Source organism: Oncorhynchus gorbuscha, linkage group LG10 (genome assembly GCF_021184085.1).
Source record: "Oncorhynchus gorbuscha isolate QuinsamMale2020 ecotype Even-year linkage group LG10, OgorEven_v1.0, whole genome shotgun sequence".
NCBI classification, from domain to species: Eukaryota; Metazoa; Chordata; class Actinopteri; order Salmoniformes; family Salmonidae; genus Oncorhynchus; species Oncorhynchus gorbuscha.
In genome coordinates this window covers 64,496,135-64,521,830 of record NC_060182.1, presented here as the reverse complement: position 1 = coordinate 64,521,830, position 25,696 = coordinate 64,496,135, and the positions used below count along the sequence as shown (strand labels likewise).

The 25,696-nt window shown below is 47.6% G+C and overlaps 1 protein-coding gene across 4 annotated transcripts in view; it reads left to right on the top strand.

Moving 5' to 3' along the window:
- LOC124046348 (palmitoyltransferase ZDHHC14-like) overlaps nucleotides 1-25,696 on the top strand; it is a 122,354-nt gene that overhangs the window by 62,714 nt on the left and 33,944 nt on the right. For all 4 annotated transcript variants that reach the window (XM_046366631.1, XM_046366634.1, XM_046366632.1 and 1 more), the window contains exons 4-8: nucleotides 8,559-8,714; nucleotides 18,482-18,619; nucleotides 19,850-19,898; nucleotides 21,438-21,540; nucleotides 24,462-24,571. In XM_046366631.1, coding sequence (XP_046222587.1) covers nucleotides 8,559-8,714; nucleotides 18,482-18,619; nucleotides 19,850-19,898; nucleotides 21,438-21,540; nucleotides 24,462-24,571 — 556 coding nt within the window. The remainder of the gene's footprint in view (nucleotides 1-8,558; nucleotides 8,715-18,481; nucleotides 18,620-19,849; nucleotides 19,899-21,437; nucleotides 21,541-24,461; nucleotides 24,572-25,696) is intronic.

Below are 25,696 nucleotides of genomic sequence, written 5' to 3'. Positions count from 1 at the left end.
GCAATATTTAGACTTAGGGTTGCCACCCGTTCGATAAAATACGGAGCAGTTCTGTATTTCACTGAAAGAATAATTGTTTTGTTTTCGAAATGATAGTTTCCGGATTTGACCATATTAATGGCCTAAGGCTCGTATTTCTGTGTTTACTATATTATAATTAAGTCCATGATTTGATATTTGATAGAGCAGTCTGACTGAGCGGTAGTAGACAGCAGCAGGCTCATAAGCATTAATTCAAACAGAACTTTACTGCGTTTTGCCAGCCGCTCTTAGCAATGCTTGAAGCACAGCGCAGTTTATGACTTCCAGCCTATCAACTCCCGAGATTAGACTCGCAATACTAAAATGCCTATAAGAACATCCAACAGTCAAAGGTATATGAAATACAAATGGTATAGAGAGAAATAGTCAACGTGTCATAATTCCTATGATAACTACAACTTTAAACTTTTTTTTTTCCATGGCACATATTGCATTTTTACTTTCTTCTCCAACACCGTGCTTTTGCATTATTTAAACCAAATGTTTCATTATTTATTTGAGACTAAATAGATGTTATGTATTATATTACGTTAACATAAGTGTTCATTGTTCATTCAGTATTGTTGTCATTGTTACATATATATATATATATATATATATATATATATATATATATATATATATATCTATATATATATATCTGCTCAAAAAAATTAAGGGAACACTAAAATAACACATCCTAGATCTGAATGAATGAAATATTCTTATTAAATACTTTTTTCATTACATAGTTGAATGTGCTGACAACAAAATCGCACTAAAATGATCAATGGAAATCAAATGTATCAACCCATGGAGGTCTGGATTTGGAGTCACACTCAAAATTTTAAGTGGAAAACCACACTACGGTGATGGGCTGTAAGGACAACCCCCACCTGTGGACGTCATGCCCTCATACCACCCTTATGGAGTCTGTTTCTGACCATTTGAGCAGACACATGCACATTTGTGGCCTGCTGGAGGTAATTTTGCAGGGCTCTGGCAGTGCTCCTCCTGCTCCTCCTTGCACAAAGGCGGAGGTAGCGGTCCTGCTGCTGAGTTGTTGCCCTCCTACGGCCTCCTCCACGTCTCCTGATGTACTGGCCTGTCTCCTGGTAGCACCTCTATGCTCTGGACACTACGCTGACAGACACAGCAAACCTTCTTGCCACAGCTCGCATTGATGTTCCATCCTGGATGAGCTGCACTACCTGAGCCATTTGTGTGGGTTGTAGACTCCGTCTTATGCTACCACTAGAGTGAAAGCACCGCCAGCATTCAAAAGTGACCAAAACATCAGCCAGGAAGTATAGGAACTGAGAAGTGGTCTGTGGTCACCACATGCAGAACCACTCCTTTATTGGGGGTGTCTTGCTAATTGCCTATAATTTCCACCTGTTGTCTATTCCATTTGCACAACAGCATGTGAAATGTATTGTCAATCAGTGTTGCTTCCTAAGTGGACAGTTTGATTTCACAGAAGTGTGATTGACTTGGAGTTTCATTGTGTTTAAGTGTTCCCTTAATTTTTTGGAGTAGTGTATATATATCAGATAAGAAAAGCAATTTTTATAAATATATATATCAGATTAAAAAAAGCCATTTGTGTGTATATATATCAGATAAAAAAGGCCGTGTGTGTGTGTGTGTGTGTGTGTGTGTGTGTGTGTGTGTGTGTGTGTGTGTGTGTGTGTGTGTGTGTGTGTGTGTGTGTGTGTGTGTGTGTGTGTGTGTGTGTGTGTGTGTGTGTGTGTGTGTGTGTGTGTGTGTGTGTGTGTGTGTGTGTGTGTGTGTGTGTGTGTGTGTGTGTGTGTGTGTGTGTGTGTGTGTAAGATACCGATTAAAATCAGCTTTTTTTGGACCTCCAATAATCGATATCGGCGTTGAAAAATCCTAATCGGTCGACCTCTAGTCTGTAGTGTGAACATACAGTCAACTAGAAGTTGTTGTGTCTGAGAGCGGAGCGGAAGGGAGCACCTCAGACGGGTAACGGGTTAACCTCTAGCGTCGAGCAATCCCGTATCTGGGAGCGTAATCATAGCCTCAAGCTCATTACCATAACGCAACGTTTCCTATTCATGAAAATCGCAAATGAAATGAAATGAATATATTGAAACACAAGCTTAGCCTTTTGTTAACAACACTGTCATCTCAGATTTTCAAAATATGCTTTAACCAAAGCTACACAAGCATTTGTGTAAGAGTATTGATAGCCTAGCATAGCATTAAGCCTAGCATTCAGCAGGCAACATTTTCACAAAAACAAGAAAAGCATTCAAATAAAATCATTTACCTTTGAAGAACTTCGGATGTTTTCAATGACGAGACTCAGTTAGATGGCAAATGTAAATTTTTTCCAAAAATATTATTTGTGTAAGAGAAATAGCTCGGTTTTGTTCATCACGTTTGGCTAAGAAAAAAAGAAAGAAAATGCAGTCACTTACAACGGCAAACTTTTTTCCAAATTAGCTCCATAATATCGACAGAAACATGGCAAACGTTGTTTAGAATCAATCCTCAAGGTGTTTTTCACATATCTATTCGATAATCTATCAGTGGTGGCAACTGGCTTCTCATCAGAAGAAAATGGAAAAATACTGCAGCTGGAGATTACGCAATAATTGCGACGGAGGACACCAAGCGACCACCTGGTAAATGTAGTCTCTTATGGTCAATCTTCCAATGATATGCCTACAAATACGTCACAATGCTGCAGACACCTTGGGGAAAACACCCTGTCGTTCTCAACCAACATCAAGGCGGTGGCCCGTTCCTGTAGGTTCATGCTCTACAACATCCGCAGAGTACGACCCTGCCTCACACAGGAAGCGGCGCAGGTCCTAATCCAGGCACTTGTCATCTCCCGTCTGGATTACTGCAACTCGCTGTTGGCTGGGCTCCCTGCCTGTGCCATTAAACCCCTTCAACTCATCCAGAACGCCGCAGCCCGTCTGGTGTTCAACCTTCCCAAGTTCTCTCACGTCACCCCGCTCCTCCGTTCTCTCCACTGGCTTCCAGTTGAAGCTCGCATCCGCTACAAGACCATGGTGCTTGCCTACGGAGCTGTGAGGGGAACGGCACCTCAGTACCTCCAGGCTCTGATCAGGCCCTACACCCAAACAAGGGCACTGCGTTCATCCACCTCTGGCCTGCTCGCCTCCCTACCACTGAGGAAGTACAGCTCCCGCTCAGCCCAGTCAAAACTGTTCGCTGCCCTGGCCCCCAATGGTGGAACAAACTCCCTCACGACGCCAGGACAGCGGAGTCAATCACCACCTTCCGGAGACACCTGAAACCCCACCTCTTTAAGGAATACCTAGGATAGGATAAGTAATCCCTCTCACCCCCCCTAAGTTTTAGATGCACTATTGTTAAGTGACTGTCCCACTGGATGTCATAAGGTGAATGCACCAATTTGTAAGTCGCTCTGGATAAGAGCGTCTGCTAAATGACTTAAATGTAAATGTAAATGTAATGTAAATGAAAACGTGGAAATGGTAAGCTGACTCCTAGCTCCTCCACAGCCATATAAGGAGTCATTGCCATGAGGCGGTTTTAAAAAATCGGCACTTCCTGATTGTATTTTTATCTGTTTTTTTTCTGTAACATCAGTTCTGTGGCACTCACAGACAGTATCTTTGCAGTTTTGGAAACGTCCGAGTGTTTTCTTTCCAAAGCTGTCAATTATATCCATAGTCGAGCATCTTTTCGTGACAAAATATCTTGTTTAAAACATTCCCGTTTCATCCAAAAATTAAAAGAGCGCCCCCTATATCGAAGAAGTTAACAGACAATTATTGAGCCTGGGTTTTCTTATGAGTTGATTAGACCTACTTTTGTTCATCGTCCTGTTTTATTTGTTTTTGTAAATACTTGTACAGTCGCCTGCTTAGTTTCTTCGTTTGTTAGTAAAAGCCTCAACCTGGGCAAGATAAACCACATCTTCCTCATATGCCTCCTCACTGTTAAAATCCTACCGCATGGTTGACCTCACAGCTATACTTACTGTTAGCTGTCCTTGTTTGTAGGTTCATCTTTCATCTTACAGTACATGTTGATACAGTGGTAGCTGGCCAGTGGTTTTCCAGTTGATGCTGGTGGTCTAGTTGACTGAAAGGAAAGAGTAATGAATGTGAGAATTGGTAGCAGTTGTCTGGGCTCCTTGCCCAGTCATTCCATGAACATTTCATTAGTTGTTCTTCACAGATGATGGTGTTGTGGTCACAGAGCACTAGGGAGATTTTAATGTTTGTGAGGCTAGATGTGACTTTCATAATCATTATGCTGCAATGCTTTTTCATTTTAGAGGCGACTTGATTGCCTCAAATGGACGCGGTTGGCTTAGACTGTTGACAACATGTAAACTACATTGAGTATACCAAACATTAAGAACACTTTCCTAATATTGAGTTGCACCCCCCCCTTCTTTTTGCCCTCAGAACAGCATCAATTCTTCGGGACATGGCCTCTACAAGGTGTCTAAAGCATTCCAGCATTCTTCCCACAGTTGTGTCAAGTTGGCTAGATGTCCTTTGGGTGGTGGATTGTTCTTGATACACACAGGAGACTGTTGATAATGAAAAACCCAGCAGCTTTGCAGTTCTTGACACAAATCGTTGCGCCTGGCACCTACTACCATACCCAGTTCAAAGGCACTTAAATATTTTGTCTTGCCCATTCATCCTCAGAATGGCACACACACTATCCATGTCTCAAGGCTTAAAAATAATGTTTTAACCTGTCTACTCCCCTTTATTTACATTGATTGAAGTGGATCAATAAGTGATCATAGCTTTCACCTGGATCGACTTGGTCAGTCTGTCATGGAAAGAGCAGGTGTTCTTAATGTTTTGTATACTCAGTGTATATTTTTGTCTCCAAATCTTTATTTAAAACAAATACATTTGCACAATAAGCACTTGTCTCTCAAATACATCATTACAGTTGTTGGTTATTCAATCACGTATATCCTACCAACGGGACATTAAAAACTGTAATATCTTATGCATCACCGAGTCGTGGCTGAACGATGACATAAATAACATACAGCTGGTGGGTTGTAAAGCTTTTGTCAGGATAGAATAGCGGCAGACAAGGGGTGTCGGTCTATGTATATTTGTAAACAACAACTGGTGCACGAAATCTAAGGAAGTCTCTCGGTTTTGCTCACCTGAGGTAGAGTATCTCATGATAAGCTGTAGACCACACTATTTACTTAGAGTTTTTATTTGTATTTTTCGTAGCTGTCTACATACCACTACAAACAGATGCTTGCACAAAGACCACACTCAATGAGCTGTATACGGCCATAAGTAAACAGGAAAACTCTCACCCAGAGGTGGCTCTCCTAGTGTCCGGGGACTTCAATACAGGAAAAATAATCAGTTTTACCTCATTTCTATCAGCATGTTCAATGTGCAACCAGAGTGGAAAAAACTCTAGACCACCTTTACTCCACACACAGAGACTCGTACAAAGCTTGCCCTCCATTTGGCAAATCTGATCATAATTCTATCCTCCTGATTCCTGCTTACAAGCAAAACCTAAAGGAGGAAGCACCAGTGACTTGGTCAATAAGAAAGTGGTCAGATGAAGCAGATGCTAAGCTACAGGACTGTTTAGCTAGCACATACTGGAATATGTTCCGGGATTCTTCCAATGACATTGAGGAGTATACCACATCAGTCACTGGCTTCATCAATAAGGGCATCGATGACGTTGTCCCCACAGTGACCGTACGTATATACCAGAAGCCATGGATTACAGGAAACATCCGCACTGAGCTAAAGGGTAGATCTGCTGCTTTCAAGGAGCGGGACTCTAACCCGGAAGCTTATAAGAAATCCTGCTATGCACTCCGAAGAACCATCAAACAGGAAAAGTGTCAATACAGGACTAAGATTGAATCGTACTACACCAGCTCTAACGCTCGTCGGATGTGTTAGGGCTTGCAAATTGTTACGACTATAAAGGGAAGCACAGCCGCGAGCTGCCCAGTGACACAAGCCTACCAGACGCGCTAAATTACTTCTATGCTCTCTTTGAGGCAAGCAACACTGAAACATGCATGAGGGAGTAAGATCTTTAAACAGGTCAATATTCACAAGGCCGCAGGGCCAGACAGATTACCAGGACGTGTACTCTGAGCGTGCTGTGACCAACTGGCAAGTGTCTTCACTGACATTTTTCAACCTCTCCCTGTCTGAGTGTAATACCAACATGTTTCAAGCAGACCACCATAGTTACTAAGGTAACCTGCCTAAATGACTACCGACCCGTAGCACTCACGTCTGTAGCCATGAAGTGCTTTGAAAGGCTGGTCATGGCTCACATCAACACCATTATCCCAGAAACCCTAGACCCACTCCAATTTGCATACCACCCCAACAGATCCATAGATGATGCAATCTCTATTGCACTCCACACTGTCCTTTCCCACCCGGACAAAAGGAACACCTATGTGAGAATGCGATTCATTGACTACAGCTCAGCGTTCAACACCATAGTGCCCTCAAAGCTCATCACTAAGCCTAAGGACACCTCCTTCTGCAACTGGATCCTGGACTTCCTGATGGGCCGCCCCCAGGTGGTAAGGTTAGGTAACAACACATACACCATACTGATCCTCAACACGGGGCCCCTCAGAGGTGCGTGCTCAATCCCCTTCCTTTAATCCCATTTTTTTCATGACTGCATGGCCAGGCACGACTCCCAAGACCATCATTAAGTTTGCCGATGACACAACAGTGGTAGGCCTGATCACTGACAACGACAAGACAGCCTATAGGGAGGTCAGAGACCTGGCCGTTTGGTGCCAGGGCAACAACCTCCCTCTCAAAACATTGCCCCCTCTTTTATGCTGCTACTCTCCATTAATTATCTATGCATAGTCACTTTAATAACTCTACCTACATGTACATATTACCTCAATTATCTCGACTAACCCCTAGCCCGCACATTGACTCTGTACTGGTTCCCCCTGTATATAGCCTCGCTATTGTTATTTTACTGCTGCTCTTTAATCGTTTGTTACTTCTTTTTCTTTTCTTTTTTTCTTAAATGCGTTGTTGGTTAAGGGCTTGTAAGTAAGCATTTCACTGTTGTATTCGGCGCATGTGACAAATAACATTTGATTTGGTTAGCTAGCTAGTTATTTTTTGCCATATTAGCATAGACATGACACAAAGACATGGTATCAGTAATAAAATACAAACCGAAACGAGCCACCTATGATTCCCCACATGGCAGCTTGTCATTGTTGCTAGCTATCTGACCATTCAGAATCCTAATAAAGCACGCCTTCTGGCCACCAATGCATGTGCATCATTTTTTATTTTTTATTATAGACGTCAACACAATAACCCTAGTGGAGAATGACGGGAGTTCTTCAGAATATTATCCACCAGTGTTTCAATAGAATAATGATGAGCGGGCTCTCTTTACTGAGCTCTTTATTGAGCTTTATTGAGTGTGTGTGATTGTACCACATGGCGCATGAATGGTATGCAGTTCAGCTCAGCAACTTCTTCTGGGCTTTCTACTCTCTTTGTTGGAAGCGCTCTTTGATGGATGGTGAGATACTAATTCTCCTTCTGCTCATTGAGGATCATGAGGCTGCGTTGATCGCACTGTACATGGGCTGAAAAGAGATGTGCTTTTCCTGTTGAGTTGCGTGAACATACACACCACTCCAGCTCTGCCACTGGGCTCAGAGGCACACCATGACACACACACACACACACACACACACACACACACACACACACACACACACACACACACACACACACACACACACACACACACACACACACACACACACACACACACACACACACACACACACACACACACACACACACACACACACACACACACACACACACACATGAGAGAGCTATAGAAACGAGCATGGGAGTAATGGGGAATTGGTTATACCGTTTATGCTTTTGAAATTACCATAATCATCCGCCCAACAACATCTCCCCTCATCATGTCAATCATCCTCTCTGTTAGAAAGCTGTTTGACACCACTCTGAGGGGAAAAGCATGCGTTTCTGCAGAGAAAACAACCAGTTTGCTGTGACATTCATTGCGACCAGAGAGCAGAGAGAAGGGCATGTTGCTCTGAGCAGGTTAGAACAGTCACAGTGTGACGTCATGAGAGAAGGTGCTGAGCAGTTAGACTTCTCTGGCTCTTTCTGCTTCCAGAGCCAGACATGAATGAACCAACATATTTGAAAAGGCTTTTCACTTCTGCTTTTATCATGACCAGTACTATACGAACTATACGAACCAATAGGTCTACTTGACCGTCACAGTTCCATATTGACTTAATTTTTGGTTCCTGTACCGCTCTACAGTGCCAGCTCTGAACTGGATAGTACTACCCCCTTCCCATAGTGTGTAACTATCCAACTCTTCAAAAGCATCATTTGGCATGACAAGGAATGAGGCTAGGATTGCAGCGTATTGTTTGCCAAATTGAATAACCATGTGATTTGAGGCTAATGATACCCGCTTCTTCTCCCTGACAGACGTAGCCAACGGTTCCAGTTCGGGTTACCGGCCGCCCCCCAGGACGAGAGAGGTGATCATCAATGGGCAGACGGTCAAGCTCAAGTACTGCTTCACCTGTAAGATCTTCAGACCACCGCGTGCCTCTCACTGCAGCCTTTGTGACAACTGTGTCGGTGAGTCATCTTGTTAGGACCGCACACATGCTGGGACGGTGTGCGGACTGAAGGAGAAGTGGGTGTGTTTGCTTATGTGTGCATATGTATTTTTTTCATTTCACCTTTATTTAACCAGGTAGGCCAGTTGAGATCAAGTTCTCATTTACAACTGCAATCACCAGCAGCAATCACCAGCAGCAAGAGCGACATCATTGATGTAACCAGGGAAAAGAGTTGGCCTGAGAATTGAACCCTGTGGCACCCCTATAGACTGCCAGAGGTCTGGACAACAGGCCCTCCGATTTGACACACTGAACTTTGTCTGAGAAGTAGTTGGTGAACCAGGCGAGGCAGTCATTTGAGAAGCCAAGGCTGTTGAGTCTGCTGATAAGAATGTGGTGATTGACAGAGTCGAAAGCCTTGGCCAGGTCCATGAAGACGGCTGCACAGTACTGTCTTTTATCGATGGCGGTTATGATATTGTTTAGGACCTTGAGCCAGTTGGAAAGCGTGGCCAGCCGTAGAAAAAATGCTTTTTGAAATGATTGATTTATCGTAGATTTATCAATGGTGACAGAGCTTCCTATCCTCAGTGCATTGGGCAGCTGGGAGGAGGTGCTTTTATTCTCCATGGACTTTACAGTGTCCCAAAACGTTTTGGAATTAGTGCATGGGGAAGCACATTTCTGTTTGAAAAAGCTACCCTTAGCTTTTCTAACTGACTGTGTATATTGGTTCCTGACTTCCCTGAAAAGTTGCATATCGCGGGGCCTATTTGATACTAATGCAGAATGCCACAGGATGTTTTGTGCTGTTCAAGGGCAGTCAAGTCTGGAGCGAACCAAGGGCTATATCTGTTCTTAGTTCTACATTTTTTTGAATGGGGCATGCTTATTTAAGATGGAGAGGAATGCACTACTTAAGAACAACCAGGCATCCTCTACTGACGGGATGAGGTCAATATCCTTCCAGGATACCCGGGCCAGGTCGATCAGAAAGGCCTGCTCGCTGAAGTGTTTCAGGGAGCTTTTGACAGTGATGAGGGGTGGTCGTTTGACCGCGAACCCATTACACATGCAGGCAGTGATCGCTGAGATCCTGGTTGAAGACAGGAGGGCAATTTTGTTGGGATAATATCTTAGAGGTTGCCCATGGTTATGGATTTAGTGTTGTGCCTGGTAGGTTCCTTGGTCATTTGGGGGAGATTGAGGGCATCTAGCTTAGATTGTAGGACCTCAAGTGTGTTCAACATGTCCCAATTTAGGTCACCTAACAGTACGAACTCTGAAGATAGATGGGGGGGGCGATCAATTCACATACGGTGTCTAGGGCACAACTGGGGGCTGAAGGGGGTCTACAACAAGCGGCAATGGTGAGAGACTTTATTTCTGGAAAGGTTGATTTTTAAAAGTAGAAGCTCGAGTTGTTTGGGCACCGACCTGTATAGTATGACAGAACTCTGCAGGCTATCTCTGCAGTAGATTGCAACTCCGCCCCCTTTGGCAGTTCTATCTTGTCGGAAAATGTTATAGTTAGGGATTTTTGGTGGCCTTCCTAAGCCAGGATTCAGACACGTCTAGGACATCAGGGTTGGCGGAGTGTGCTAAAGCAGTGAGCCAAGCTCAGGGAGGATGCTTCTAACATGCATGAAACCAATGCTTTTACGGTTACAGAACAAACGAGAGCGCCTGGGGAATGGGAGTGATGCTGGGGGCTGCAGGGCCTGGGTTAACCAGGCTCTGCAGCGACAGATTTGTACCTTGTCAGCTCGGGGGTTTGAACTTGCAACCTTCCGGTTACAAGTCCAATACTGTAACCACTAGGCTACCCTGCCGCCCCGAAAAGCCTAGGCATTGCGTGACGATGAGGGAGGTTTTGTCTCTGGAGGCACAATTTAAGCCAGGTGAGCTCACCGCATGTGTGGGGGGTGGAAAAAAGGGCTAGCTAAGGCATATTGAGCAGGGCTGGAGGCTGTACAGTTAAATAAGAAATAGATCAATAACCAAAACAGCAATAGACAAGGTATATTGACATTAGGGTGAGGCACGTGTAGCCGAGTGTTCATAGGGTCCAGTGAGTAGCTAGGCGAGCTTGAGGCACGGTGATTCAGACAGCTAGCAGGCCGGGAGATGGGCCTAGCTCGAGCCTAGCTCAAGGTGCTTCCTTTGGGACAGAGACGTTAGCCAGGAGTAGCCACTCGGATAGCAGCTAGCAAGCTGCTAGCAAGGTTCAGATCTTGCGGTAGGAATCCAGAGATGTGGTAGAGAAAAAGCAGTCCAATATGCTCTGGGTTGATATCGCGCTGTGCAGACTGGCAGGAATTGACCGGGCTGAGGCTGGCAGATGTCGGAGTTAACGGTAATGACCGCTAGCAGTGGCTAACTGACTAGTAGCTAGTAGGAGGTTCTATGCTGGTGTGGTTGGCCCTGGGTTCCTCCTAATGCAAGACAATGCTAGACCTCATGTGGCTGGAGTGTGTCAGCAGTTTCTGCAAGAGGAAGGCATTGATGCTATGGACTGGCCCGCCCGTTCCCCAGACCTGAATCCAATTGAGCACATTTGGGACATCATGTCTCGCTCCATCCACCAACACCACGTTGCACCACAGACTGTCCAGGAGTTGGCGGATGCTTTAGTCCAGGTCTGGGAGGAGATCCCTCAGGAGACCATCCGCCACCTCATCAGGAGCATGCCCAGGCGTTGTAGGGAGGTCATACAGGCACGTGGAGGCCACACACACTACTGAGCCTCATTTTGACTTGTTTTAAGGACATTACATCAAAGTTGGGTCAGCCTGTAGTGTGGCTTTCCACTTTAATTTTGAGTGTGACTCCAAATCCAGACCTCCATGGGTTGATAAATTTGATTTCCATTGATAATTTTTGTGTGATTTTTGTTGTCAGCACATTCAACTATGTAAAGAAAAAAGTATTTAATAAGAATATTTCATTCATTCAGATCTAGGATGTGTTATTTTGATGTTCCCTTTATTTTTTTGAGCAGTGTATATACAGGGGACGGGACAATCAAAACAGACATCCCACTGCTACGCCATCTTGGATCCATCTTGGACATATATTTCTATGTCCCTTTGTGTTTGTGTGCTCTGCATGTACACGTAGCTAAAAGCTGTGTTATGTCACACGGACATCCCTCCATAGGAATGTTTAATAGAGCTATCTACTGCTAGGGTGTTCCCGACCGATCAACCATGGGGCCTCTCAGCCTCCCCTCCAGGCCCGCCAGAGCCTCAGTAATCATTGCTCAGCCTCCACAGAGCCACTGTCTCCCTCCTGTTGTGTTCTCCTGTCCTGTACCCAGAGACGGTTCCCATATGGCCAGGGATTTATGGGCTCATTAATGCCTAGCAGAGCCGAGGAAGATAGATGATAGAACAGAACGTTTCATAACTCACTGTGTGAATCACCCACCGTGGCGTGTTCTGTTGTGGGGAGGATGGAGCTGCATGTACCCACTGAACAACAACTTTCTCGGATTCCTTCTCTAGCTCCCTCTATCCATCCTTCTCCACCCACCTGCAGCGCAGTCTCTCCTATCCCCTCTGTCTGTCATTCTGACTGTGGCAGAAAAAACAGGCCACCCCCCGAGGCAGTGGAGGAAGAAGCAGGAGGATTTGCCTCTCTCTTCCACACGAGCAGTGAGCCTGCGCTCTCCAGGCTTCTTCTCTTTCTGTCTGGCCTGCCTGAGATTCCGTGACTTGCCTAGAGGTCTTCTCAACCTCCTCGACACAGAACACATGGCTGTGAGGAGAGGCCCTGCCAACTCCTGTCTTCCTCTCCTACTCTACCCAGCTCCCTTCATCCACTATTACCTCTTCATAACATTCTCTGTTTTTCTCTCTTCCATAAGCTTCTCTCCCAGATACAGCATTGAAATTCTCGATCATCTTGACATAGCTTGTAGCATGGAGATTTAAACTGCAGGTATGGCAGAGATGTTTATTTGATTCGTGTTCCAAATATATAGTATTTACACAACAGTTTAAAGCTCTGAACAGTCAGCCTGGTAACACTACTGAGTGGTGTCTGAACAGTCAGCCTGGTAACACTACTGAGTGGTGTCTGAAGCAGTCAGCCTAGTAACACTACTGAGTGGTGTCTGAAGCAGTCGGCCTGGTAACAGTACCGAGTGGTGTCTGAAGCAGTCGGCCTGGTAACAGTGAGGAGTGGTGTCTGAAGCAGTCGGCCTGGTAACAGTGAGGAGTGGTGTCTGAAGCAGTCAGCCTGGTAACAGTGAGAAGTGGTGTCTGAAGCAGTCAGCCTGGTAACACTACCGAGTGGTGTCTGAAGCAGTCGGCCTGGTAACACTACAGAGTGGTGTCTGAAGCAGTCAGCCTGGTAACACTACTGAGTGGTGTCTGAAGCAGTCAGCCTGGTAACAGTGAGGAGTGGTGTCTGAAGCAGTCGGCCTGGTAACAGTACCGAGTGGTGTCTGAAGCAGTCGGCCTGGTAACAGTGAGGAGTGGTGTCTGAAGCAGTCGGCATGGTAACAGTGAGGAGTGGTGTCTGAAGCAGTCGGCCTGGTAACAGTGAGGAGTGGTGTCTGAAGCAGTCGGCCTGGTAACAGTGAGGAGTGGTGTCTGAAGCAGTCGGCCTGGTAACAGTGAGGAGTGGTGTCTGAAGCAGTCGGCCTGGTAACAGTGAGGAGTGGTGTCTGAAGCAGTCGGCCTGGTAACAGTGAGGAGTGGTGTCTGAAGCAGTCGGCCTGGTAACAGTGAGGAGTGGTGTCTGAAGCAGTCGGCCTGGTAACGGTGAGGAGTGGTGTCTGAAGCAGTCGGCCTGGTAACAGTGAGGAGTGGTGTCTGAAGCAGTCAGCCTGGTAACAGTGAGGAGTGGTGTCTGAAGCAGTCAGCCTGGTAACAGTACCGAGTGGTGTCTGAAGCAGTCAGCCTGGTAACAGTGAGGAGTGGTGTCTGAAGCAGTCAGCCTGGTAACAGTGAGGAGTGGTGTCTGAAGCAGTCAGCCTGGTAACAGTGAGGAGTGGTGTCTGAAGCAGTCAGCCTGGTAACAGTGAGGAGTGGTGTCTGAAGCAGTCAGCCTGGTAACAGTGAGGAGTGGTGTCTGAAGCAGTCAGCCTGGTAACAGTGAGGAGTGGTGTCTGAAGCAGTCAGCCTGGTAACAGTGAGGAGTGGTGTCTGAAGCAGTCGGCCTGGTAACAGTGAGGAGTGGTGTCTGAAGCAGTCAGCCTGGTAACAGTGAGGAGTGGTGTCTGAAGCAGTCAGCCTGGTAACAGTGAGGAGTGGTGTCTGAAGCAGTCAGCCTGGTAACAGTGAGGAGTGGTGTCTGAAGCAGTCAGCCTGGTAACAGTGAGGAGTGGTGTCTGAAGCAGTCGGCCTGGTAACAGTACCGAGTGGTGTCTGAAGCGGTCAGCCTGGTAACAGTGAGGAGTGGTGTCTGAAGCAGTCAGCCTGGTAACAGTGAGGAGTGGTGTCTGAAGCAGTCGGCCTGGTAACAGTACCGAGTGGTGCCTGAAGCAGTCGGCCTGGTAACAGTGAAGAGTGGTGTCTGAAGCAGTCAGCCTGGTAACACTACCGAGTGGTGTCTGAAGCAGTCAGCCTGGTAACACTACCGAGTGGTGTCTGAAGCAGTCAGCCTGGTAACACTACTGAGTGGTGTCTGAAGCAGTCAGCCTGGTAACACTACTGAGTGGTGTCTGAAGCAGTCAGCCTGGTAACACTACTGAGTGGTGTCTGAAGCAGTCAGCCTGGTATCACTACTGAGTGGTGTCTGAAGCAGTCAGCCTGGTAACAGTGAGGAGTGGTGTCTGAAGCAGTCGGCCTGGTAACAGTACCGAGTGGTGTCTGAAGCAGTCGGCCTGGTAACAGTGAGGAGTGGTGTCTGAAGCAGTCGGCCTGGTAACAGTGAGGAGTGGTGTCTGAAGCAGTCGGCCTGGTAACAGTGAGGAGTGGTGTCTGAAGCAGTCGGCCTGGTAACAGTGAGGAGTGGTGTCTGAAGCAGTCGGCCTGGTAACAGTGAGGAGTGGTGTCTGAAGCAGTCAGCCTGGTAACAGTGAGGAGTGGTGTCTGAAGCAGTCAGCCTGGTAACAGTGAGGAGTGGTGTCTGAAGCAGTCAGCCTGGTAACACTACTGAGTGGTGTCTGAAGCAGTCAGCCTGGTAACACTACTGAGTGGTGTCTGAAGCAGTCAGCCTGGTAACAGTGAGGAGTGGTGTCTGAAGCAGTCAGCCTGGTAACAGTGAGGAGTGGTGTCTGAAGCAGTCAGCCTGGTAACAGTGAGGAGTGGTGTCTGAAGCAGTCAGCCTGGTAACAGTGAGGAGTGGTGTCTGAAGCAGTCAGCCTGGTAACAGTGAGGAGTGGTGTCTGAAGCAGTCAGCCTGGTAACAGTGAGGAGTGGTGTCTGAAGCAGTCAGCCTGGTAACAGTGAGGAGTGGTGTCTGAAGCAGTCAGCCTGGTAACAGTGAGGAGTGGTGTCTGAAGCAGTCAGCCTGGTAACAGTACCGAGTGGTGTCTGAAGCAGTCAGCCTGGTAACAGTGAGGAGTGGTGTCTGAAGCAGTCTGTCTGGTAACACTACCGAGTGGTGTCTGAAGCAGTCAGCCTGGTAACAGTGAGGAGTGGTGTCTGAAGCAGTCAGCCTGGTAACACTACTGAGTGGTGTTTGATGCAGTCAGCCTGGTATCAGTACTGAGTGGTGTCTGAAGCAGTCAGCCTGGTAACAATGAGGAGTGGTGTCTGAGGCAGTCGGCCTGGTAACAGTGAGGAGTGGTGTCTGAAGCAGTCAGCCTGGTAACAGTGAGGAGTGGTGTCTGAAGCAGTCGGCCTGGTAACAGTGAGGAGTGGTGTCTGAAGCAGTCGGCCTGGTAACAGTGAGGAGTGGTGTCTGAAGCAGTCGGCCTGGTAACAGTGAGGAGTGGTGTCTGAAGCAGTCAGCCTGGTAACAGTGAGGAGTGGTGTCTGAAGCAGTCAGCCTGGTATCAGTACTGAGTGGTGTCTGAAGCAGTCAGCCTGGTAACAGTACCGAGTGGTGTCTGAAGCAGTCAGCCTGGTAACAGTGAGGAGTGGTGTCTGAAGCAGTCAGCCTGGTAACAGTGAGGAGTGGTGTCTGAAGCAGTCAGCCTGGTAACAGTGAGGAGTGGTGTCTGAAGCGGTCGGCCTGGTAACAGTACCGAGTGGTGTCTGAAGCAGTCAGCCTGGTAACAGTGAGGAGTGGTGTCTGAAGCAGTCAGCCTGGTAAACGTGAGGAATGGTGTCTGAAGCAGTCAGCCTGGTAACAGTGAGGAGTGGTGTCTGAAGCAGTCAGCCTGGTAACAGTACTGAGTGGTGTCTGAAGCAGTCAGCCTGGTAACAGTGAGGAGTGGTGTCTGAAGCAGTCAGCCTGGTAACAGTGAGGAGTGGTGTCTGAAGCAGTCAGCCTGGTAACAGTACCGAGTGGTGTCTGAAGCAGTCAGCCTGGTAACAGTGAGGAGTGGTGTCTGAAGCAGTCAGCCTGGTAACAGTGAGGAGTGGTGTCTGAAGCAGTCAGCCTGGTAACAGTACCGAGTGGTGTCTGAAGCAGTCAGCCTGGTAACAGTGAGGAGTGGTGTCTGAAGCAGTCAGCCTGGTAACAGTGAGGAGTGGTGTCTGAAGCAGTCAGCCTGGTAACAGTGAGGAGTGGTGTCTGAAGCAGTCAGCCTGGTAACAGTGAGGAGTGGTGTCTGAAGCAGTCAGCCTGGTAACAGTGAGGAGTGGTGTCTGAAGCAGTCAGCCTGGTAACAGTGAGGAGTGGTGTCTGAAGCAGTCAGCCTGGTAACAGTGAGGAGTGGTGTCTGAAGCAGTCAGCCTGGTAACAGTGAGGAGTGGTGTCTGAAGCAGTCAGCCTGGTAACAGTACCGAGTGGTGTCTGAAGCAGTCAGCCTGGTAACAGTGAGGAGTGGTGTCTGAAGCAGTCAGCCTGGTAACAGTGAGGAGTGGTGTCTGAAGCAGTCAGCCTGCAGTGGTAACAGTCAGCCTGGTAGTGGTGTCTGAAGCAGTCAGCCTGGTAACAGTGAGGAGTGGTGTCTGAAGCAGTCAGCCTGGTAACAGTGAGGAGTGGTGTCTGAAGCAGTCAGCCTGGTAACAGTGAGGAGTGGTGTCTGAAGCAGTCAGCCTGGTAACAGTACCGAGTGGTGTCTGAAGCAGTCGGCCTGGTAACAGTGAAGAGTGGTGTCTGAAGCAGTCAGCCTGGTAACACTACTGAGTGGTGTTTGAAGCAGTCAGCCTGGTATCAGTACTGAGTGGTGTCTGAAGCAGTCAGCCTGGTAACAGTGAGGAGTGGTGTCTGAAGCAGTCAGCCTGGTAACAGTGAGGAGTGGTGTCTGAAGCAGTCAGCCTGGTAACAGTGAGGAGTGGTGTCTGAAGCAGTCAGCCTGGTAACAGTGAGGAGTGGTGTCTGAAGCAGTCGGCCTGGTAACAGTGAGGAGTGATGTCTGAAACAGTCAGCCTGGTAACACTACCGAGTGGTGTCTGAAGCAGTCAGCCTGGTAACAGTACCGAGTGGTGTCTGAAGCAGTCAGTCTGGTAACACTACCGAGTGGTGTCTGAAGCAGTCAGCCTGGTAACAGTACCGAGTGGTGTCTGAAGCAGTCAGCCTGGTAACAGTGAGGAGTGGTGTCTGAAGCAGTCAGCCTGGTAACAGTGAGGAGTGGTGTCTGAAGCAGTCAGCCTGGTAACAGTGAGGAGTGGTGTCTGAAGCAGTCAGCCTGGTAACACTACCGAGTGGTGTCTGAAGCAGTCAGTCTGGTAACACTACCGAGTGGTGTCTGAAGCAGTCAGCCTGGTAACAGTACCGAGTGGTGTCTGAAGCAGTCAGCCTGGTAACAGTGAGGAGTGGTGTCTGAAGCAGTCAGCCTGGTAACAGTGAGGAGTGGTGTCTGAAGCAGTCAGCCTGGTAACCGTACCGAGTGGTGTCTGAAGCAGTCAGCCTGGTAACAGTGAGGAGTGGTGTCTGAAGCAGTCAGCCTGGTAACAGTGAGGAGTGGTGTCTGAAGCAGTCAGCCTGGTAACAGCTCTGACACATTGGACTCCATTATAATGGTCCTCTCCATCTTGTCAGCTCCAAGTCCTCACACAGTCACTCAAGTTCCTAATGGAGGTCTCATAGGATGCTATTATCCATGTGCCCAGAGTATCACTCATTCACAGACCAACTCAACTCAGCAGCAGAGTTTGGATAGCCTCCCTCCCTCTCCTCTGTGTAATAGGTTGTGTTTGAATAGGCAGCAGAAGCAGTCTGAAAGAGTAGCAAATCATACCAGGGCTCAAAGGGAATGCTTACTTCCTGAAATGTACATGTAATGTGGATCACTTCCATTTTAATCACAATTCACATTCTGCCTGGGAGGTTTAGGTAGGAGTTTGGTTGAGTCAGGAAGGCACGGTGCTGTCTGTGTGTGACAGGTACTTGTAACTCAAAATAACAACATTTTAATTTGGCATCAAGGTGGCAACAGTAAACTGTGTGTGGGGCATGGTTTAAACTGTGTGTCTGTGGTGCTTTGAAATGGACCGCTGTTTTCAGAGGCATTACTTTACCTGCCTTTGTACCTGCAGCCAGCTTCCTCTCAATGGCAGGTTGGCAGTGACTCAAAGCTCTAGTAAACTCTTGTTTGTGTGTGTGTGTGTGTGTGTGTGTGTGTGTGTGTGTGTGTGTGTGTGTGTGTGTGTGTGTGTGTGTGTGTGTGTGTGTGTGTGTGTGTGTGTGTGTGTGTGTGTGTGTGTGTGTTTCTTTCCCAAATGTTGTTGCACTTGCTTAATGTGTCTTTAATGCACGTCTTTCTGTCTCTCCCCGCAGAGCGTTTTGACCACCACTGTCCGTGGGTGGGGAACTGTGTCGGGAAGAGGAACTACCGTTTCTTCTACATGTTCATCCTCTCCCTCTCTTTCCTCACAATCTTTATCTTCGCCTTTGTCATCACACACGTCATCCTGCGTAAGTAGTGACCAATAAAGAGCACACACCTCTTCCTCTTCATCCGGTCCTGGTTTGTTGGAGCAGCCAACCAGCAGGCTGTAAGTGGGCGTTGTGAAGCCCAGCACTATTCTGGCTCCTTACCACCCCCCCCCCCCCCCCCAAGTGTGAGATGATGTGTGGGTGGGAGAGTGGGTGGGTGGATGTGTGCTGGGGAAAAACGAACAGAAGAAAAGACAGACACCGTTAATCAACAGAGAATATTCTCTGCACTTCATGTCTCTTTTGTATCCTTCTCCAGATTGTGAAATATTGTGGGCATGGGTGCAACAGAAATAAAACTCTCCCTCTTTCAGAGACGTCTGCTCTGTTAGATTGTCAGCCCCCATCTCGACAACCAGGTTAACAAGCCTCTCTCCTGTACAGCCCATATACTTACAGTCAGTCGTCTTCTCAGAGGAGCTGTGGAGGGCACCCAGCTAGAAACACCTGTCACTGTTATGGATGAGACGAGAAACACGGGGATCAATATGTCTCTGGTGACTGAATTTGGCTAGATGGCCATATTGGATTGTGCTCCCTCTCCTCCCCCCTCTAGCCTCCCTCTCCTCCCCTCTCTAGCCTCCCTCTCCTCCCCTCTCTAGCCTCCCTTTCCCCAGATGGCAATTAAAGTGGGTGTGATCTGTCTTGCTCAGCCTCGTCATACTTGCTGATGTCGCCCATTTGGTTTGAAGAGAAAAGCTACCGGGTGTTTATGGCGTATGATATCCACCCTGCACTGGAAACCTAGACACACAGCACACTCTGTAGTTTTATCACTCTGTTCGGTGCCAATACAGGCAGGTGCCCTCCTATCCGCTGCTCTCTGCACATCCATATACCTACCCTATCTGTCAAAGCGCTTCACTGTAGACTAACGGTGTTGTCTCTTTTTGAGAGAGGCTCTCACTCCCTAGCATTGTGCGAGATTCAGATAGTGTTGGTTTGACATACTGGTATGTTGTATGTAGTCCGTTTTGAGGGTGATAGGCCCTATCCCCTACCAGCCTAAAGTACATTTGATTCGCTCTGTTCAAAGTCGAGCTCTGTGGCTGACCTAATTGCCAGCTGTGATATACCGGGTAATTTGCCAGTGATTTGAATGCGAGGAATCGGATTAAAGACAATTTTAAAGTTCCTTTTGAGTAAAAAAAAATATATTTTTTAAAGATGAACTGTCATTAAACTCTCTCCTCTTGTCTCTCTCTGCAGGATCCCATCGATATGGGTTCCTCAACACACTCAAAGACAGTCCTGCCAGATATCCTTTCTTGCAATAGTAATCTATATGCAAAGTGTGTGTGTGTGTGTGTGTGTGTGTGTGTGTGTGTGTGTGTGTGTGTGTGTGTGTGTGTGTGTGTGTGTGTGTGTGTGTGTGTGTGTGTGTGTGTGTGTGTGTGTGTGTGTGTGTGTGTGTGTGTGTCATGTTACCCTTGATCTCAGGCCTGTGCCATTCCCTGGCAATTGCGTTTTACAGTTGCTAAGTGCAAGTGCCAACTTCCACTCCCTGTCTCTGCCTTGCTGTGACCTGTTCTGTTCCTCAGCCCTGCTGTGCATGACAGTTGTCCCCGATGACTCCTACTCTGATAGGCTTACATAGCCTCTGTCTCCCAGTCTTTCTCTCTCTCTCCCTCCCTCCCTCCCTCTTCATCTACAGTATATCTCTCTGTACAGTATTTGTCTCCCTCCATCCTCCCTCAGCGTTGCTGCGTTCCAAACAGCCGGATTTGTCGTGTCGTGTCCACCCCAGAGGTTGACAGCTGCCTGGGGTGGAGAGGATGAGGAGGGTGACTCTAGCTGACCCTGTGGTTGACCCTGTTGTCATTACTGTCCAGAAGGCTGCAGAAGCTAGCTCACCCGTAGCCTCTGCACAACAGTACTGGGACCAATTTGGTCACGTCACATAGATGTATTTTTCGAATGCTTTTTAGTTACGAATCGTCTTATGGAAAGCCTCGCTATTGTGCCGTCCTTACAACTCTTCTGTAACCTCTGTTAACGCAAGGTCATACTCACTCCTCCCATGTCGCTTATCTCTCAGACGCTTGTAGACGGTATTCTCCATTTCAGTGTCGCCAATAAGCTGCCGGTCTGTCCCTCTGTCTGCAGGGCGTGCTGCTACTCTCTCTCTCTCAGCGAGATACGGAGCACGCCGTGCCTGCTGGAGAGGGACCGCGTGGCGGGCTCGGCTGATAACACAGCAGCCTCGTCTCCTACGGCAGCACAGAGCTTTCAAAGATGAGGCCTGATAACATCTCACCAATCTCCCGTATGTGAATGGTGACCTCTCTGCTTGTCCTTGAGACAGAGAGGAGGTGGCGTGAGAAAGTAATCCTGGAGTAGACAGTCATTTGATTAACTCTGTCTTGCCCGATGTCAGTAAGCCACTGGCTGTATGTGCATGCAGAATGACATCGGCAGCCCAGGGGAAGCTCCGTTACATAACTCCTCTCGTCCTGAGATACCACTGCTCCTTATTCTGATCATGCTATTGGATGCTACTGTTTCGCTGTGCCACCACTGCTGTTTCCAGTCAAATGGACATAGGGCCAGGACAGGCGTTGGCAGCAGGTCTATCCGTAGCTGTTGGTACTGTGTGTAGGCTTGTGTCCTTTCTTCTACTCTGCGTTTGACGTGTGTCTGTCAGGGAGAGAGAGAGCGGATGTGTTTTTGACTCTCAGCTGTAGCATATTGTGTGTGTGTGTGTGTGTGTGTGTGTGTGTGTGTGTGTGTGTGTGTGTGTGTGTGTGTGTGTGTGTGTGTGTGTGTGTGTGTGTTGGTTCCTTAACCCTTTGGTCACTGTGCTGGAGGTGGTGGTGTGTTTCTTCTCTGTCTGGTCCATAGTGGGGCTGTCTGGATTCCACACGTACCTGATCAGTTCCAACCAGACCACAAACGAAGATGTGAGTACAGATACACAACACACACTTCGCGCTACACCACAAATTAAGTAGGTGTTTAAGTGGATTCCTCTTAAATTTGCTGAAGTTCTTGTCTGTAAAACATCCAGTACCTAAAAGGTTCCTCCATTCCCCCAGCCTTCTCCTGTCTCCTACCAGATTACACATAGACACTACTAGACCCCAGCCTTCTCCTGTCTCTTACCAGATTACACATAGACACTACTAGACCCCCAGCCCTCTCCTGTCTCCTACCAGATTACACATAGACACTACTAGACCCCCAGCCTTCTCCTGTCTGCTACCAGATTACACATAGACACTACTAGACCCCCAGCCCTCTCCTGTCTCCTACCAGATTACACATAGACACTACTAGACCCCCAGCCTTCTCCTGTCTGCTACCAGATTACACATAGACACTACTAGACCCCCAGCCCTCTCCTGTCTCCTACCAGATTACACATAGACACTACTAGACCCCCAGCCCTCTCCTGTCTCCTACCAGATTACACATAGACACTACTAGACCCCAGCCTTCTCCTGTCTCCTACCAGATTACACATAGACACTACTAGACCCCCAGCCTTCTCCTGTCTCCTACCAGATTACACATAGACACTACTAGACCCCCAGCCTTCTCCTGTCTCCTACCAGATTACACATAGACACTACTAGACCCCCAGCCTTCTCCTGTCTGCTACCAGATTACACATAGACACTACTAGACCCCCAACCTTCTCCTGTCTGCTACCAGATTACACATAGACACTACTAGACCCCCAGCCCTCTCCTGTCTCCTACCAGATTACACATAGACACTACTAGACCCCCAGCCTTCTCCTGTCTCCTACCAGATTACACATAGACACTACTAGACCCCCAGCCTTCTCCTGTCTCCTACCAGATTACACATAGACACTACTAGACCCCCAGCCTTCTCCTGTCTCCTACCAGATTACACATAGACACTACTAGACCCCCAGCCTTCTCCTGTCTGCTACCAGATTACACATAGACACTACTAGACCCCCAGCCCTCTCCTGTCTGCTACCAGATTACACATAGACACTACTAGACCCCCAGCCCTCTCCTGTCTCCTACCAGATTACACATAGACACTACTAGACCCCCAGCCCTCTCCTGTCTGCTACCAGATTACACATAGACACTACTAGACCCCCAGCCCTCTCCTGTCTGCTACCAGATTACACATAGACACTACTAGACCCCCAGCCCTCTCCTGTCTGCTACCAGATTACACATAGACACTACTAGACCCCCAGCCCTCTCCTGTCTGCTACCAGATTACACATAGACACTACTAGACCCCCAGCCTTCTCCTGTCTCCTACCAGATTACACATAGACACTACTAGACCCCCAGCCTTCTCCTGTCTGCTACCAGATTACACATAGACACTACTAGACCCCCAGCCTTCTCCTGTCTCCTACCAGATTACACATAGACACTACTAGACCCCCAGCCTTCTCCTGTCTCCTACCAGATTACACATAGACACTACTAGACCCCCAGCCCTCTCCTGTCTGCTACCAGATTACACATAGACACTACTAGACCCCCAGCCCTCTCCTGTCTGCTACCAGATTACACATAGACACTACTAGACCCCCAGCCCTCTCCTGTCTGCTACCAGATTACACATAGACACTACTAGACCCCCAGCCCTCTCCTGTCTGCTACCAGATTACACATAGACACTACTAGACCCCCAGCCCTCTCCTGTCTGCTACCAGATTACACATAGACACTACTAGACCCCCAGCCCTCTCCTGTCTGCTACCAGATTACACATAGACACTACTAGACCCCCAGCCCTCTCCTGTCTGCTACCAGATTACACATAGACACTACTAGACCCCCAGCCCTCTCCTGTCTGCTACCAGATTACACATAGACACTACTAGACCCCCAGCCCTCTCCTGTCTGCTACCAGATTACACACTAGACACCTACTTACACATAGACAGACCCCCAGCCCTCTCCTGTCTGCTACCAGATTACACATAGACACTACTAGACCCCCAGCCTTCTCCTGTCTGCTACCAGATTACACATATACACTACTAGACCCCCAGCCTTCTCCTGTCTGCTACCAGATTACACATAGACACTACTAGACCCCCAGCCCTCTCCTGTCTGCTACCAGATTACACATAGACACTACTAGACCCCCAGCCTTCTCCTGTCTGCTACCAGATTACACATAGACACTACTAGACCCCCAGCCTTCTCCTGTCTGCTACCAGATTACACATAGACACTACTAGACCCCCAGCCTTCTCCTGTCTGCTACCAGATTACACATAGACACTACTAGACCCCCAGCCTTCTCCTGTCTGCTACCAGATTACACATAGACACTACTAGACCCCCAGCCTTCTCCTGTCTGCTACCAGATTACACATAGACACTACTAGACCCCCAGCCCTCTCCTGTCTGCTACCAGATTACACATAGACACTACTAGACCCCCAGCCTTCTCCTGTCTGCTACCAGATTACACATAGACACTACTAGACCCCCAGCCCTCTCCTGTCTGCTACCAGATTACACATAGACACTACTAGACCCCCAGCCTTCTCCTGTCTGCTACCAGATTACACATAGACTCTACTAGACCCCCAGCCCTCTCCTGTCTGCTACCAGATTACACATAGACACTACTAGACCCCCAGCCTTCTCCTGTCTGCTACCAGATTACACATAGACACTACTAGACCCAGGCAGCAAGTTGAGTTTTTCTCTAGAGGATCGATGGTTGCGGGGAAGACAGCCAGGTCTCTTAGCTTTGACCTCATTTATTTCAAAGCAGTTTGCCTCATCACTCACCCCTTTTTTAAAAAAAAATTTTAAGTGCTTATTTTTCACTGCTCCCTGTGACTGTTGCGTTTCTGTTTCAGATCAAAGGGTCGTGGTCGTCTAAAAGAGGGAAAGGCAATTATAACCCTTACAGCTACGGAAACATCTTCACCAACTGCTGTGCAGCGCTGTGTGGACCCTTACCACCCAGGTAAGGACGGGCCTGTGTGTGTGTGTTTGCCTATGGAACTCTGGCATTCTTTTTTTACTTCCTAAAAATGTAACATATGGCCAGGGTTTGGTAGGTTTCTTTCTAAATGTAATCAGTTAGTTACTATGTACAGGTCCAAAATTGTAATCAGTGGATTACACAAACTTGGTAATGTAATCCGATTACTTTCCTATTAAAGCACCTATGCAGTCTTTTTAATTGTATTCTTACATCACTGTATGTCTAATAGATCACTGTGTTTATTTAATGAAAATAGCTACAAAATATATATTTTTAAAATAATTTATTTCCCTGAGCCTTTAGCCTGTCTGATCGTGTGGGCATGTAAGGAAACAAATCTGAAGATGTTTACATTCCCAGCCGTGATTGGCTTATAGGATGGTCTAGAGCCCACCCCCTTACCCAGATGAACAGTCAATGGTCTATTATGCTCTGATCATTGTGATGTCATGATGGGGGCCAAAAGTTCCATCCTAAGCAGGCTGAAATTCCAGGCATTTTATTTTCCAAACAGCTCTTACACAAAAGGCACTTTCATCATTTTCACAATTTGAGTGTTATTTGAACCTCTTGGTGTTGAAATGTAATGTTTTTAACTGCACTGCCCCTTGAAGAGGCTTTAGAAGAAGACTAAAAGGATCCATTAAACTCATGTGGCGTGTCATCATTAGTGGTCTGTCTTGTGGTCAAGACTCATTCAGGTGGAGAAAAAAAGAAGAAAGTCATTTCCTGCATTGTCAGAAAGCTAAAAAAAATAGGCCGGTCACAGAGTTGATCTTGATCTTGCGGGACTAGAGAGCCTGCTGTGAAATCATCTAGCGTCTCTCATTCAGACCTCGGATAGTACTGAGGATTTCAGCACCTCCCAGTGAGATCAAACTATGCAGATGGATAACAGATGTAGTAATCATTGTATCTATAGAATCTTTGCCAATCAAGGATTGATTGCTTATTAACTGGCCTCATTCAACACTTCATAGCTGAAACCCCATTCCATGACTATTCAGACCTGTGGTCTGCTTCCCACTCCCAACGTGTCTCTCCTCATGTTCTACACACTCTCTGTGGTGGAGGCTCTGCTTCCCACTCCCAACGTGTCTCTCC